This window comes from Alosa alosa, chromosome 1 (genome assembly GCF_017589495.1).
Source record: "Alosa alosa isolate M-15738 ecotype Scorff River chromosome 1, AALO_Geno_1.1, whole genome shotgun sequence".
NCBI classification, from domain to species: Eukaryota; Metazoa; Chordata; class Actinopteri; order Clupeiformes; family Clupeidae; genus Alosa; species Alosa alosa.
In genome coordinates this window covers 15560639-15575914 of record NC_063189.1, presented here as the reverse complement: position 1 = coordinate 15575914, position 15276 = coordinate 15560639, and the positions used below count along the sequence as shown (strand labels likewise).

The 15276-nt window shown below is 46.4% G+C and overlaps 2 protein-coding genes across 12 annotated transcripts in view; one reads left to right on the top strand and one right to left on the bottom strand.

The window, feature by feature from the left end:
- Positions 1-253: 253 nt before the first annotated feature.
- fgf20a (fibroblast growth factor 20a) lies at positions 254-3318 on the bottom strand. Its single transcript, XM_048254298.1, has 4 exons — positions 3074-3318; positions 2330-2938; positions 1886-1989; positions 254-1602 (listed from the first exon to the last, which is right to left on the bottom strand). Exons 2-4 carry the CDS (start codon positions 2601-2603, stop codon positions 1357-1359), a joined length of 624 nt encoding a protein of 207 aa, XP_048110255.1. The 5' UTR covers positions 2604-2938; positions 3074-3318; the 3' UTR covers positions 254-1356.
- Positions 3319-5134: 1816 nt separating this feature from the next.
- Positions 5135-15276, top strand: part of micu3a (mitochondrial calcium uptake family, member 3a) — a 29233-nt gene continuing 19091 nt past the window's right edge. For 7 of the 11 annotated variants that reach the window (XM_048246590.1, XM_048246531.1, XM_048246584.1 and 4 more), the window contains exons 1-4: positions 5135-5419; positions 7504-7651; positions 9189-9220; positions 9643-9721. In XM_048246590.1, the coding sequence (XP_048102547.1) occupies positions 5156-5419; positions 7504-7651; positions 9189-9220; positions 9643-9721 (523 nt within the window). In that variant the 5' untranslated portion in view covers positions 5135-5155. The remainder of the gene's footprint in view (positions 5420-7503; positions 7652-9188; positions 9221-9642; positions 9722-15276) is intronic. The other 4 variants (XM_048246543.1, XM_048246570.1, XM_048246594.1 and 1 more) reach the window with 1 other exon arrangement.

Below are 15276 nucleotides of genomic sequence, written 5' to 3'. Positions count from 1 at the left end.
CAAACTGCAACTACAAACTCCTCATCTAAAGCTCTTAATTTAGCTCTTGACATTTATAACCGATGTCTCTTAATGCAAGATTTGCATTTTTATTAGCAGTAATTAGAATCTTAAGTAACTTTATATCTTATTGAATCCTGTCAGATCAATCTCATCTCACTGGAATTGAATGGAACCCACTGTACGAACTTGACTTTTCATTATTACGGTGATAAACTGCTCCTGTGGAAATAAAGAAAGACAAAAGGCAATGTTCGTTTGAAGAGTTTAATTCCCTTTATGACTTGCCATGTTGCTTGGGGGCCGTTTGGGCTTCCATAGGGTGACATGACAGATAACAACATGGAGAACCACAACAGTCTGAAGACAAGCTATGGAATGAACAGTAATTTGACTCAAACCCAGGAAATAAACATCTGAAACTGATAGGAAAATACTTTCTTCAGTCATTGATTTAAAAGGAGACATCACTGTCTATAGTGGTAAAAAATAAATCTCTCATTGCTTCCTTTTATATCTTATATACCTGTAAAAATATATTTTCAAAATAAATAAATATATAAAATAAATATATGTCCTGGAATGCATAAATTAAAAAAGAAGAAAAATCAGGTGGGAAATTGGAAGCTAACTACGTTTCTTTATTGTCCATGCCAGTGTCAGATACAGAGAGAAGTCACTTAAGCACAATGTAGGATTTCCTTCACAAGTCTTCAATGAGTCTTTAGTAATCGTCCCCCCTTAATGGCTATCAAACCAGAGAATTCCAGTGTACAGGAGGGAAGGGCAGCCACTGACATCCTATTGTCCTCTTGGTGTGGACAAACAAGCTGAGGGAAATGTCATGGTCTGCATCAGTTTGATGCCATCTTCAATGAGGGGGTTAGCAGCGGCAGGAGCAGCAGCTCCAGAGGACAAATCCAATCCGAATACACCTGTAGTTCTGGGGCTCTGCCATACAGTGAGGAAACACCAGCAAAACCAAAATGGCTGCCCAACCTCCTCGCAGACATGCCTGCAAGTGTAAAACACTGATAATGGGCAAACAGGACTCCATTAATCTCCAGTGCTGGTTTCATCCTCCGTCCTAGTGTCAGGGGTACCTCGTGGTGGGAATGCTGAGGTGAGACAGGGGTGTTTTGGGGATATGGTTCTCATACCATACCTCCCTCCTCCATCCCCCGTCCTCTCTCTGCAACCCTGCCCGAGGGGGGTGGGGGGGTGGCCCACAGCGGGCCTCCGCAGCCTCCGCGGAACCAAAGGAGCCTTGGGCATGCAGGCACACTTCAGTGGCCAGGTTGGTCTTGGCAGTCGAGGAGGGGGGGTGTTGAAGACAACCCCCCTTCACCCACCACCTCAGCTCTGGCCTAACACCTCTTTGTAGAGTTCCGGAACCCTGTCAGGGTCCACTGGCCGTGGCAGGAAGTGGGTGAACCGCTGGTGGCGCCGCGATCGAGCGCCGTCCCGTGATGTCCCGTCTTTGTTTAGTGCCACAAAATAGTGCGAGCCTTTATCCCCATGTCGATATAAGTTGGACGAGTATGTGTTGTACCAGTTCTCCTCAAACTGCTCTCTGAAGATGCATTCTGCAGTCAGCTTCTCCTAAAAGAGAGATGGAAACAGAGAGACAGAATTAGCCATGTGTGAAGCAAAGATGACTCCAAGCATGTCGATACACAGCATATTGGTTACTCATAAGGACGCCACCTGCTGGCGTGCCCATATATTTCAAGTGTCCTCTTATCCCCAGGGAGAGATGCGGTCACTTATAAAAGCTGACATGTTTTGTACATCACAGAATGTTATAATTGTGCTGTTAAATTAAAATAGTAATTGAACACAAATTATGATTTAAAGCAGATATAACCAAGAGATGTGTACTTACAGAGCCATACAGTTCGCCTTTGCTGTTCATTCCCAGGTAGAGTCCACTGTCCACTCCACGGATGCTCACCATTCCCACTGCAAGACTGATGAATTCCAGGATACCTGCAATCCAAGAGAACGAAATTCTTAGAACTATCTTGTCAAACACTTAAATATGGCATTGGATTTTAGAAGAAAAATAAGGATAAGATAAACACGCAGAAGCCTACAATCTCTGATAAGTCTGTAATAAACCGCGTCAAATAACTTTAAACCCTGATTGTCGCATTATGTAACATGTTAATACATGTTAAGTACAAAAACCCATTTTGCATTGATGTCAACAGTTGAGGCATAACCCAGAAAATGCCAAGAGTAGCTAAAGATCTGCGTCAGTGTGGCTATGTTTTAAGAACGAATGGTAAAAAAGCTCTAATCAAGTGCGAAAATGTATTCTCCTTACCGAATCTGCTGTGATCTTTCCGAGTGCCTTGGACTGTGCCGTCCGGCAAGATTTCGAGATGGTATCCGGTCCTGCAGTAGAGCTGTCTCCGACGGAGGATCCCTTTCAGATGCGTTAAATCCGCGGAAGTGCTCCGGGAGAGTCTTTCCGCGGAGACCAGGTGCTCATTCATAAGGGCAGCAGTATCCCCCGCAGGCGTCAGGACAAAATGGGATCCGTGTCCGAAGCTCTCCAGGCCATGCGAGAAACTGCCCACCTCACCCACGGCACCCATCACAAAACCAACGGACCTACGTTTTACCGTTGCAAATCCAGGAGAGTGGGAGTGCGCAGAGGGGAAAAAGTTAATGCAAACCAGTGCGTGCAAACCAGTAGAATCTCCTTTTACTCGGCTTTTCTCCTGCTCTTTGTTTTTTGCGCAGTCCACGATTGCGGGTTTTTCAATGCGTGTTTACATCCGCGTTGATTGCCGTGAAGCACATGCTCTGTCAACCTTGGGATACTCCCAAATGCTCTGCTATTGCTCCGTGCGCTCCGGGTTTCCGCGATTCACTATATGCGGTTCTGGAAGAAGCAGACGCTCCTCTCTCTTCCACACTGCGTGTTGCTCTGAATAGCCGTAGAGAGCAGAGCTCCTGTTTAAATCTATTCCATATGTAAATGCCCTCTTGACATATGCTAATGAAGCGCTTTATAGATTTCTTTTTGAAACATAACTCCTTGATCGTTTGATCGCCGCCTCACCTTTGATGCTTGGATTGATGCATCCCGCAGTCATCCCATAGAAGGATTATGAAGAGGGAAAAAAGTACAGTCAGCGATGGAAGAATATGAAAGAAGTCAAGAAGTATAGATCTTTTTAAACGTGCGACTAACACTAATCGTTGGGGTAATCCCACGTTGTCGCAGAGGGATGCGCAATAGGGGTATCGCGGTTTTTTCAGCCCCCCTTGACTTCAATGATCTGATGCACCAGCGACGGTTGCGCGAACTGGATTCTGTGGCGTGTGTGTCGAAGACGGTGTGGCAGGTGGAAAAGCAATGGAGGGGAGGAAAAAAGGAAAAGATAGAGGGCGGTGCTTTGAGTTTAGAAGTGCGCTTACCGACAGAGAGCATGGAGAGCTCCCCTTTAAAAGAAACACACACTCTCTCCCTCTTGTGTATGTATTGTGTGTGAGTGTGTGTGTGTGTGTGTGTGTGTGTGTGTGTGTGTGTGTGTGACAGAGGGAGAGAAAGAGAGAGAGAGTTGGGCTTCTCTTATTCCAGTAACGGATGAGCAACTCATTAAGGTCTTTTGATTGAGACCAAGTAATACATTTCCCCTTTGCGCAATTTCTTTCCTAAATGCAGATGTTACTTTATACGACCATTCAGCGCTGTTATGTGCGGTTGTTTGAAACAGTCGTAATAAACATCCCCGGGCACATCTGTGCAAATGCTATCACTTTACTGTCAAACTCTTTATTGATCTGTGCGCACCTTTGAAGACGTTTCTCTTAATTGTGGTGGGAGTATCACCACAAGCCGGCGATCAAAGTATTATGGTCTGTGTAACGTTGTTACACTTTCTGTTTGTGTTTCACTTAACTTAATAGGAGCCATTGACAATAAAGGGGATGAATCGCTCTGAAGTCCATGCTCTCCCAAATAACCAGTTAATGCGCTGACACTGATAGCGCTACAATAAAATAGCCTACCCGATATTCCATAATAGGCTCCCTCGTATTTTAACCTCCCTCTGCCTGGATCGATATGTGCAGGACGTCTTAGATTTTTTGCAGGCGTAGGCAGAAGCGTACAGTAGCCTAACATAGCATATCTAATGCAGGCGACGCTGGCGTTGACTGATCAAATACTGGATATAGTGGATATATCCCAATCGAACTGCAGCAAATGACCTAGCGACCACTTCCACACCTTGGTAATTCATCAAGGGTGTTCTCCCGAGACCACGGCCCTCTCCCTCGTTTCCCAATCCTCATTAGTATTTATGATTTTCCAAAAATACCTTAAAACAAAATCAATGCAGCCCCTTGATGGAGATCAATCCAGACGCTCGGTGGATCAATACTGTACAATGGAGACGTCAATTATGTGCCAAATTCTGTGATGACATTGACATTAGATAAATTGTTTGCTGGGTCTGATGTAAAGAAATCAGAGGGCAGAGCCTTTCGGTTCATTTGAATAATTGCCCATTGTTTAGTGAAATGTTTCCTTAACCAATGAATAGATAGAGCTAATACACGATAATCTAATTGATAGCATCAAAGTGAACAGGACCATGAAATAATGGCAGTCCACTATTCAAGTTGAAAATGCTAATAGCGACCATGCTTTGATTCAGGTCACTTTTATCTTTTCAGAGGTAAGCAAAACAAAACAAGTTATTCATACTTACAGGGTAAGTTTAATATTAACTTACAAAAGAAGGTTGTCTTATTATAATCTGTTGTATAAATATTACTTTCGGGTGATGATGAAACAATGATACAACTGTGGTAAAGAAGGGACATTTGGGTATTGGTTGCCTAGGCCACCCGTTTACAATAATCCATAATCCATCCATTGAAACATTTTGAATTAGCCTTTGTCATTCATAAGGATACATCTTTGTTCATAATTCACTAAACCTCAGTAAACATCACCACGTAGCGTGGCGTGGGAGCCCAATCGAGCATCAAACCTGGGTTAGATCGGGTTATTCAGCCTAGTTAAAAACGCGGACTTTGAGTTGTGTTAACGGCTCGGTGAACCGAGAAGAGCGCAACATCTCGCGATGAAAGGGACGCTGATACTCGCTTCAACATTTTCATAGCAACAATAATGGCCGCTTTGCGAAGACTGGCCGTAGTTGTAGGCAGGCTGACAGGCTCGTCTATCCCGCGTAAGGATGTCCTTGGATTCCGGGCAAAAAATGACAAGACAGTACGCGGGTGGCTTGCCGTTGGGGTAGGGATGGCGGCAGGAGGTGCAGTGGCTTATTGCTGTTTTTACGAGCGACATGACAGCAAAAAGAAGAGAGTCGGGCATAGCATCAACGGCCGAGCTATGCTTCCTTCTTTGCCCGCAGTAACCGCTAAGGAAAAGGTAGGCAAACCAACGGCTGGTAAGGCTGGTTAGGCTGCCACGTCGTCAGCATAATGACATGTCTGTGACATGGTAGGCCTATGTAAAAATGAATCTGATCGATAGATTTGTAATTTAATCTCTCCAAGTCGCTGTAATGAAAGTCACTTCTCTAAATGTCAACGACTAATGCGTCAGGTTACGGACGGGTTGGGTTGTAGGGTTTTTAAGTCAGTCTGTCTGCCCGGGCATGTTGTGGGTCATATTCTGAAACCCCTTTTCGTCGGACTAATCTGTGTGAAGTCGTCATACTTGGCTAAACAACTGAAACAATCAGTCTGTCATTTCGAAAAGATTGTTCAGCAGTGATGCGCGCCGGAAGGGCGCTCTCCGCAATGGCACGGTGCTGAAATGACAACACCGCTTTTGATCTAGATAATGTACGTCACCGACAGTAATATCCTGACAGCTTCAGTATATCCCAGCTATTGCAATCTCATCTTGGGCCTACTTAATCGGCTAAGTATGCTGCGCCTAAAATGACAAGTTTCTGGATCAGCTCCAGTTGAGGCTTATCACCAAAGTTACTGACAACAAGGAATTATAAACAAACAAACGTCAAGTAGGGCGCCGGCCACCTCGAAAATAATTCATCCTTTGAGTTCACGCTCTACATATCATTTGTGGAAACACAAAAACATAGGCTTATAACATTATAGGAACAGCATTTTACCATGTCTAGCTGCATCACAGAGGCCGATGGAAAATTCACAACATTCCATTCATAATTCCACCATTAATGTCTCATTACTGAGAGATGCATTTAGATGCTCGTTTTTTTTATTGTCTGTCTGGTGAAAGTCTAGCGTTTTATACCAGAGGAGGGGGCTATTTTAGGTAGCCTGAAATAAACATTGAATACATTTGAATGAAAAGCAATGGCAGGATGTGCTTCCACATGCAAGCTTGGGAGATTGACTGGCAGGAAGACAAGGCTGTGGACTGCTTCAGAGCAATATTGTCCCAGACACATCGCACATACATTCTGAACTGCATGCATAGATAAGAGATACAGTTATTACATAATAATAATGTATTATGAATGGGTGTGGGAATGGAGAGATGGACAATGAGAGAGAACTGTGGATACCATAAATGGAAGAGTGTAGTAGTGTAGTAGTAGTAGAGTGTAGTAGGCTAAAGGAGGGTCAGGCAATTTGTGGAACCAGAAGGACATTGAATAAGCCTTGTAATAAAGAAGTAGAGGGACAAGTAAAGAAGACTGAGACTAAATAATTGAGTCATTATTCAAGACAAGGTGCATGTGTGTGTGTGTGTGTGTGTGTGTGTGTGTGTGTGTGTGTGTGTGTGTGTGTGTGTGTGTGTGTGTGTGTGTGAAAGGGGGTGGGGGTGCTGTGAGAGAGATTGACCGATAGAGGAGTAGAGACAGATACAGATGTGGAGAGGAGCTGGAAATGATGGGTCAGGGAAATGGATGCATGCCTGGATGGATGGTTGAACAGATAGAGAGAGGAAACAACTGACAGGAGGATGAATGGTAAAGTAAATGGATAGATAGTCTAGATAGATGGATAAGAGTGGTGGCAAACAACATACTCACTTACCCTATTGCATGTTTTGCTGCATAAACACAATGTAATAACATGATAGTCTACCTTTGCGTTTTACCATGAAGAGCTTAAGGATATTCTTTTCAAAAGAATGTGACTAGCATTGAGCCCCTCTTTAGGATAATTAACTACTTCTGAAAGTGTACATCAAGGCCCTTGTACTTGGAAAGAAGGAATATTCCAGATGTTTTCAATGCTTCTTACTGTAAACGGCAGCCTACTTTTCACTCTATCATATCCAATACCATTATTTGTTCTATGTATGAACACCTGCTATTTTTCAAGCCAATGATGCCTTTACTACTGATAAAAATGTGTGTAAATATGAATTAATTGCTGCCTGTCTGTCTTTCTTGTCCATGTTATGAGTTTGGCCTGCTGTTGTTTAGCTTTCAGTACCGGCATAGTCAGAATGCTGTGCCACTGGTCATCTGTCATTTGTGAGGTCAGTACCTGATCTGTCCCTCTGCGCAGGGTCGTCCGTTTGACTTTGAGGAGGGGGACGTCTACATGTCATCCCACGAGCACCGTTTCCGCCTCTTCAGCTCGGTGGAGTACGAGGGCCAGCTCTACATGACTCCGCAGAACTTCATCGAGTCGGTCACCATGAGTGAACCCAGAAGTATGTCATGCACAGTATGTAATGTCACGCACTGTCTCACTATATGGCAGCCGTGGCCTACTGGTGAGGGCTTCGGGCTTGTAACCGAAGGGTTGCCGGTTCAATCCCCGATCAGTAGGAACGGCTGAAGTGCCCTTGAGCAAGGCACCTAACCCCTCGTTGCTCCCCGAGCGCCGCTGTAGCAAGGCAGCTCACTGCTCCGGGTTAGTGTGTACTTCACCTCACTGTGTGATCACTGTGTGCTCTGTGCGTTCACTAATTCATAGATGGGATAAATGCAGAGACCAAATTCGTTGTATATGCAAGTATACTTGGCCTAGAAACTTGAGAAAGCATGAGAAAAGTTACGTGATGAATACATAAACATGCTATGGATATGAATCAGGTGAGCATTGAGAGAAGCTGGAGGGCTGAAACGTCTGCTCTTGCTCATGATTCTCTATTTAACATTAAAAATAGCTCCTCTTTGTTAAGACTCTGTCTTGGAGTCTCTCAGAGTGCGAACCTCTCCACTTTTTTCCTATGATTTGGGTGACCAGAAATACATTGCTGATTTTCTGTATAGAATCCTTTGTGTATGTATTGCACATCATCTCCCCTTTCCTAAATCAAATAGCTTTTATTTCATGCTCCTAAGTATTCCCAAAGCAAGGTGAATAGGCCAGTAAAACTAGCATATTCATACTGGATATGGTCCCTTTGGGATATGGTGATCCCCGTCCTCCAACAAATCAGTTACACGCGACATGTTAAAACTTCGCTAAATCATCACTCCTCTACCTCCACTTTGGTTGCATGTGCATGATTTAGCCCAAACGTGGAGGCACCAGGCAAAGAGGCTCCATCAATACTGGACAGTCCTAAGCCCGTCTTGCCTTTTAAGAAACACCACTCTCCTGCTCCAGCCACTCTCGCACCTGTGGAGGTCCGCTCCTCCGACGCGACGGCATGATTAACTCTGACACCTCATTTGGTCGCGTGCCAGGGTGGCGTGGAGCCTGCCGGCGGAGGCGGCATTCCCGCCCGTGCGAAGGGAGAAATTACGACGACAGTGGCAGAGACCTTAATACAGTTTGTCGTGGGGGGTGGAAGGCTGGTGTCTTAATGGAGGAGGCAGATGGAGATTGAAAGTCGTTTGCATTGACGTCTCGACCCCTGTCCCACTCGTCTCTGAGCGCCGGGGGAACGTCGTGACAGGGGAACAGAAAAGGGACCAGGGACGCCAAGATCTTTGTTAAAAGCACACGGTGGTCTCTGTAAAATAGCTGTCATTACAAAACACACAGCTTGCAATTTGATTACAGTCTGTGTTTGGAGAAAAGCTCAGGGATCCAGGAAAACAGAAGGAGACATAATGAAAGAAAGATAGAATGTACTACACGCTATAGTACAGGCTGTAAGGAGTGTGTGCATGCCTCTTTAGGTGACTGGGTGTATGTGTGTGTGTACTGCTCGTACTGTTACTATAAAAGCCTCGTGCTGATCTTATCTAATCGGGCCACACACACTTTGTTTCTCCTCTGCTCCCTCTCTGCAGGCAAGAAGCCCTGGAGGTCCCTCACCAAACCGGTCAGATCATACTCTCAGTCCAGCTCTCCTCTCCTGGTGTCTCTCTGGCTGTGGGCTTCCCCCTCTCACTCTCTCAAGGAGATGTTGTGGTCACTTTACTTGGACAGTCCACCTACAGACTACAGATGTTCAGATTATCAACAAACTACTCTTGTGAACTACAATTTATGGTTCAGTAATTGTTCAACAACAATTGTACATACTGAATCTACATTTGAATCTCAACAGATGATCTGTTAATTGTCTGTAGACGGACTATGCAAGTGAAATGTTACCGTGTTTTTTTTGTGTTTAGGTTTGTAGTTCTTTACTCTACCAGTTTATCTTGCCTCCTTCCTTCAGCCCATGGCATGCTCTGTAGGGGACTGGTGATCACACTGATGTAGGTCTGTCTGATAGGCCATGTTCTTTCCCCGCACTAGGAGCTGGAGAAGATCCTGGCTGACACTCCACCCGTGTGGAAGGGAACATCCAAACTTTTCCGGAACCTTCGAGAGCGAGGTAAAATAGCAGTGTCCACTCTATTCAGCAGAATTGTGTCCCTCAGATTTTTGAGCATGGCTGTTAGGAGTTAAGGCTAAGACATACTGTAGAAGGTCATGGTGTGAGCAATACACCTTTTGGGACAAGGTCACAGGAAATTACACTCTGTGTGCAATGTCCTATGTGCCTTTTTATCACTCATACACACACACACACACGTTTTTGGAATCCTGTGCCTTTGCATGCTGACAAAGGTGGCATGTTTTCTCTGTAGTTGGCAGAATGCAATGAAATGTGTGTAGTGATCAGCTCTAGTGCTGCAGATGCACTCCTTTCTCAGAGCAGAGCAGAGGGTTTGCTGTTCCAAGCTGCAGTGTGAAACTGTACTTGGCTTGTCCTCTCCCTGGCATATGCTTCTCCCTCCCTCGGGTGGCCATCCCTCCCTCCCTCCTTCCCTCCCTCCCACGCGCTCTCTCACTCACTCCCTTTATCTGCTCATTCATCCCTCTCTTTCTCTCTCTCTCTCTCTCTCTTCATCTTTCGCCTCATCACAGTGGTGTACTGATAAGCTGTGGATGCCCCATGTTACATCCCCTTCCTAAAAATAGCCACTGTTTCTCTTTCTCTCTCAGTCTCTCTCTCTCTCTTTTTTTCTGTCACTCCTCGCTCCTTCGCTCTCTCACACACACAGATACACACACACACACACACACACACACACACACACACACACACACATTCTTTCTCTATATATCCCTGTTTTCCCTGAGTTTCTAGAAACACTGAAGGAGACTACAAGAGACCCTGCAATTAAAGCATTTGCTTGCTGAGTACAGAGCAGCGTAGTGAAAGCCTATTAAATCCCCAGGGTGGTAATTATGCACACACACACACACACACACACACACACACACACACACACACACACACACACACACACACATGCACACACACACACACACACACACACACACATGCACACAGAGTATATGCACACAAGTGCACATGAATACTCCATTTCTCCTTCTTTCCAAAAAGCAAGCAAGCACACACACACACACACACACACATATGCTCACACACGCATACGCCTGCACTCCAAACATTCCCTCTACGGTTGTGAGTTATATATAGAGTTGGCCAAATGATGCCGCTGATGATAATGACTTGGTTGGTTGGTTGGCACATGTGTGCTATCTCAATAGTGCAAGGCACACGATAGTGCAAGGCACACGTGTGCTATCTCAATAGTGCAAGGCACACGTGTGCTATCTCAATAGTGCTAGGCACACGTGTGCTATCTCAGTAGTGCAAGGCATATGACGACAGAGCACACGCCACGAGCGCACAGCGTCACTCCTAGTACTGTGATAATGATGATAGCACACGTAAACCAAACAGCTTGGCCTCTTTCCATCTCTCCTTTTCTCTCACTTCACTCTCTTCCTCTCACATTCTTCTTTCTCTCACTCCTTTCCATCTCACTGGCTCCACCCCACTCTAGTTGCGTCTGTTCCTCTCCCTCTCCAGTTAACCCCGACTGCTGTGATGTATCTATAATATACTGATGCTCTCTTCGTCCTTTAACTCTCACAGTCTGTGTGTGTGTGTGTGTGTGTGTGTGTGTGTGTGTGTGTGTGTGTGTGTGTGTGTGTGTGTGTGTGTGTGTGCATGTTTCCTCCCTGATGATCAGTTTCCATGGGAGAGGGAGGCTCCACAGAAACAGGCAAGTGTGTGAGAGAGGATCAGATGCATCAGGGTAAAGGCAGAGCACGGAGACAGAGAGCTACTGTACCAGACACAGTGACAGATGCAACGGTGGAGACAGAGGCACAGAAACACTGTCATTTGGTCTTGCTAATGAAATGCATGGAACTGATTGAATTGAATTGACTCAGGGACTCAGAGAGAGAGACAGTCAGAGAGAGAGAGAGAGAGAGAGAGAGAGGTGCTTCATTTGGGAATGCTGAACAGAAGCTCAGTGTTTTAAAGGAAAGGAAGTCTGATTTAGCTGATGTTGGGAGATGTTTGGAGTCCCTTGAGAAATGCTATATTTGGCCATTTATATCTGTGTTCCTCTAAGGCCGTAAAGCTCTTCATCTAGTTGAAAAGTGAAAACACTGGGAACTGGGATATTCTGGAATATTCTGTGAAATATGTTCCATTTTTCAGATGCAAGTTTTGCATATCTAGTGGCAGATGCTTTAATTAGTGAGAGGCATATATGGCGAGGAGAGAGGGAGAAAGAGCAGAGGGATGAAGAGAGAAGAGATGAAATGAGAGAGAATGAAAGGGTGTCCGTGCGTTAGCGGTGCGGTGGGGGTGTGTGCTGGTAGCTTGTGCCTCTCCAGTGCCCTGTCCCAGTGGGAGCCTGTGAATGATCTTAATGAGGAGGGGAAGAGGGCCAGGTCTCAGCAGAGTGCCCAGCCTCAGAGCACAGCCCCCGCAGGGGAGAGCCTCCGCAACACCCCCTCACACACACACACACACACACACACACACACACACACACACACACACACACACACACACACACACTACTCACACACACACATACACTTACACACACACACTACTCTCTCACACACACACACACACACACACACACACACACACACACACACACACACACACACTCACACACACACATACACTTACACACACACACTACTCTCACACACACACACACACACACACACACACAGCTCTTTTTACATGAGACGTGGTCTTATGTGTGCTGCTCGAAGCCTAGATTGATGATTAAGGAATTTGTCAAAGCAGTATGATGCCCAGTGGGAGCTGGCCGAGCATGTGGTGGGTGTGTGCTGAAGGTGGCAGGTGGCACTGCAGGTGTCCAGCCGACAGAGCTGGAACTCGGTCAATTCAACTCTACATATATGGGCATCAAACTGATAGTCCATTCACTAGCGAATTCAAATGCTGAATTTTGTTCATTCATGTCATTTCTGAGTGGAGTGGAGTGGAGCTTTAGTGAATCTCTACCCAAACTCTCACAGTTATAGGTAATAGGTAATCAAGTGGTACACTTTAGACTTCACCACCCAAAAGGATAAGGGTTGGTAGAAATAGTGTATAATTCACTGTTGTATTTTTACTGTGGTTGGACGTTGAGAAGAAAGGAGTCTATTTAGGGAATGGAGAGGACTGCCAAAAGGGGTGTGGTGACTGACTAGATGGAACATTTGGGTGTAGATGTAGAAATCACTGCAGGTCTCCACAGTGTGCTAAAAGCTAGCAGCCTCCTCCCCTTTGCACTGAACCAAGACGGCCTTTCAGAGGCAGTGAGGTTGAGCAATCATCTGAGTTGATTCTGTCTATTGTGTGTGTGTGTGTGTGTGTGTATGTATGTTTGTGTTTGTGTTTGTATTTGTGTGTGTGTCTGTGTCTCTCTGTGTGTGTGTGTGTGTGTCTGTGTGTATGTGTGTGTGTGTGAGTGTGTGTGTGTGTGTGTCTGTGTGTATGTGTGTGTGTGTGTGAGTGTGTGTGTGTGTGTGTGTGTGTGTGTGTGAGTGTGTGTGTGTGTGTGTGTGAGTGTGTGCGTGTGTATGTGTGTGTGTGTGAGTGTGTGTGTGTGTGTGGTATTCGGGGGGCAGGGGGGCCCGCTGTCTTCCTCTGTTTCTCCCTCTCTCCTCCACCATACCTCCTCTCGTCCTCTCTGCTCTCTTATCATCCTTCTCTCCTCTCCTTGCCCAGACCTTTCTGATGCTCTCCTCCCTCGCTCCTCTCAGTGTAAGAACTAAGGTGCTAATCACCCAAATCCACCATCTTAGCCCTGAATGTTAGCCCAGGGGAGAGATGGAGAGAACAGACAGGGCCAGAAGGGATGGCATTGGAATCAGAGAGGGTAGAGAAGTAAAGGAGTTGTGGAAGAAAAGGGGTTTTGTGTAGAGAAAGGAAGGGAAAACAGGAGTGAGCAGGCATGCTGTCAGGACGGTGTTGAAACACGCTTCTCCTACGTGATGGACGTGGACAGCTTGGCATTGCACTGGATTACGGTTGCTAGCGGAGACCGTCCAGCAGGCATGTGGGCACGTTGAACAGATGTGCTTGGACATAGAAAATGTGCCTCTGTGTGTGTGTGTGTTTGTGTGTGCTTGCATGTGTGAACCAGTTCCATTATGTTTATGTATGTTATTGTGTGTGTGTGTGTGTGTGTGTGTGTGTGTGTGTGTGTGTGTGTGTGTGTGTGAGAGAGCCAGTTCCATTGTGTGTGTGCCTGCCTGTGTGTGTGTGTGTGTGTGTGTGTGTGTGTGTGTGTGTGTGTGTGTGTGTGTGTGTGTGTGAGAGCCAGTTCCATTGTGTGTGTGTCTGTATGTGTGTGTGTGTGTGTGTGTGTGTGTGTGTGTGTGTGTGTGTGTGTGTGTGTGTGTGTGTGTAAGAGCAAGTTCCATTGTGTGTTGTTCATAACTTTAAATCAGAGCGTAGTGCAGACTGACGCTGCAGGAGTTCAATCAGCGGCCCGATTTTGACATCCTGTCCAAAGTTCCCAATCAAAGCTCCCAACACACACACAGACACACGTCTCTGATTGGAAGAACAACAGGAGCCATTCAAAATAAGCATCATCCTGCAAGGATGCCAGCGTCTCTTAGACTCTTGAGATGAGGCGTGGGATCCCTGGTCCTCAACGCTGTGTTGCTGGTGTGGGTGTCAGGTGTGTGTTGTCGGGTGTGTGTTTGGAGTGTGAGGTGTGTTAGGCACACACTGCCCGACACTGTGTCCTCTCTGCATGAGTGGACGGGCGATTGGCAGGAGAAGACAGGAGGGTTAGAGTGGAGTGGGGGGTGTTGGGGGTCTTCTCCTCCCTCCTCCTCCCACCTCCTCGCCCACCCTGGCCCTTCTCCTGCGGAAAGGAAAGGAGAACACTGGATGCACTCAACTGGAACTATCTCTCTCTCTGAGTGTGCGTGTGTGTGTGTGTGTGTGCGTGTGTGTGCATGTGCGTGTGTGTGTGTATGTGGTATTAGGGGGTGGGGGCTGCTGTCTTTGCAAACAGGAACAGTGGTGGGAAACCCTTTTTGAACCCCCCGGCCCATACTGATGTGTGCAGACGCCTGCACTCCCATAGACACACACACACACACACGCACGCATGCACACACCACACACACACACTCTGTTTATTTCTCCTTTTTTTAATCTCCTTTCTTCTCCCGTCCCCTTGCTCTCTCCCTCTCTCTCTCCCTCTCTCCCTCTCTCCCACCACGTCAGACACAAAGTGACACTTGATGCTGCGCTTTATTTCTCAGCTCCGTGCCCCCCCCCCTCTTCTCCCAGCAGCCACCAGTAATGGACACTTCTAGAAGTGTCTTCTTGTTCTTTGTAGGACACCTCGCTTATCTAAACAGAAGCTGTGTGAGCCCTGGCTCCCTCTCTTTGGCTGCGTCCATGTGAGCCAATCGACCCCTGTGCAGAAGTCATGGCCAGCGTCAGTGTCGGATGCTCATGTTGGCGGTTGGGTGGGGGGGTGGGGTGGGGGGGGGGGGTCTGTGGCATCCTTTTTAGATCTTTATCTGTATGAAAGAGGGGAATACTTTCCGACACCCTTACCC

Excerpts from the sequence above, each read along its gene's own strand:
- fgf20a (XM_048254298.1), bottom strand. The coding sequence starts at position 2,603 with ATGGGTGCCGTGGGTGAGGTGGGCAGTTTCTCGCATGGCCTGGAGAGC. Across the intron at positions 1,990-2,329 it reads GAAAGATCACAGCAGATTCG|GTATCCTGGAATTCATCAGT; the intron begins GTAAGGAGAATA and ends CTTGGATTGCAG. Across the intron at positions 1,603-1,885 it reads AAGGCGAACTGTATGGCTCT|GAGAAGCTGACTGCAGAATG; the intron begins GTAAGTACACAT and ends TCTCTCTTTTAG.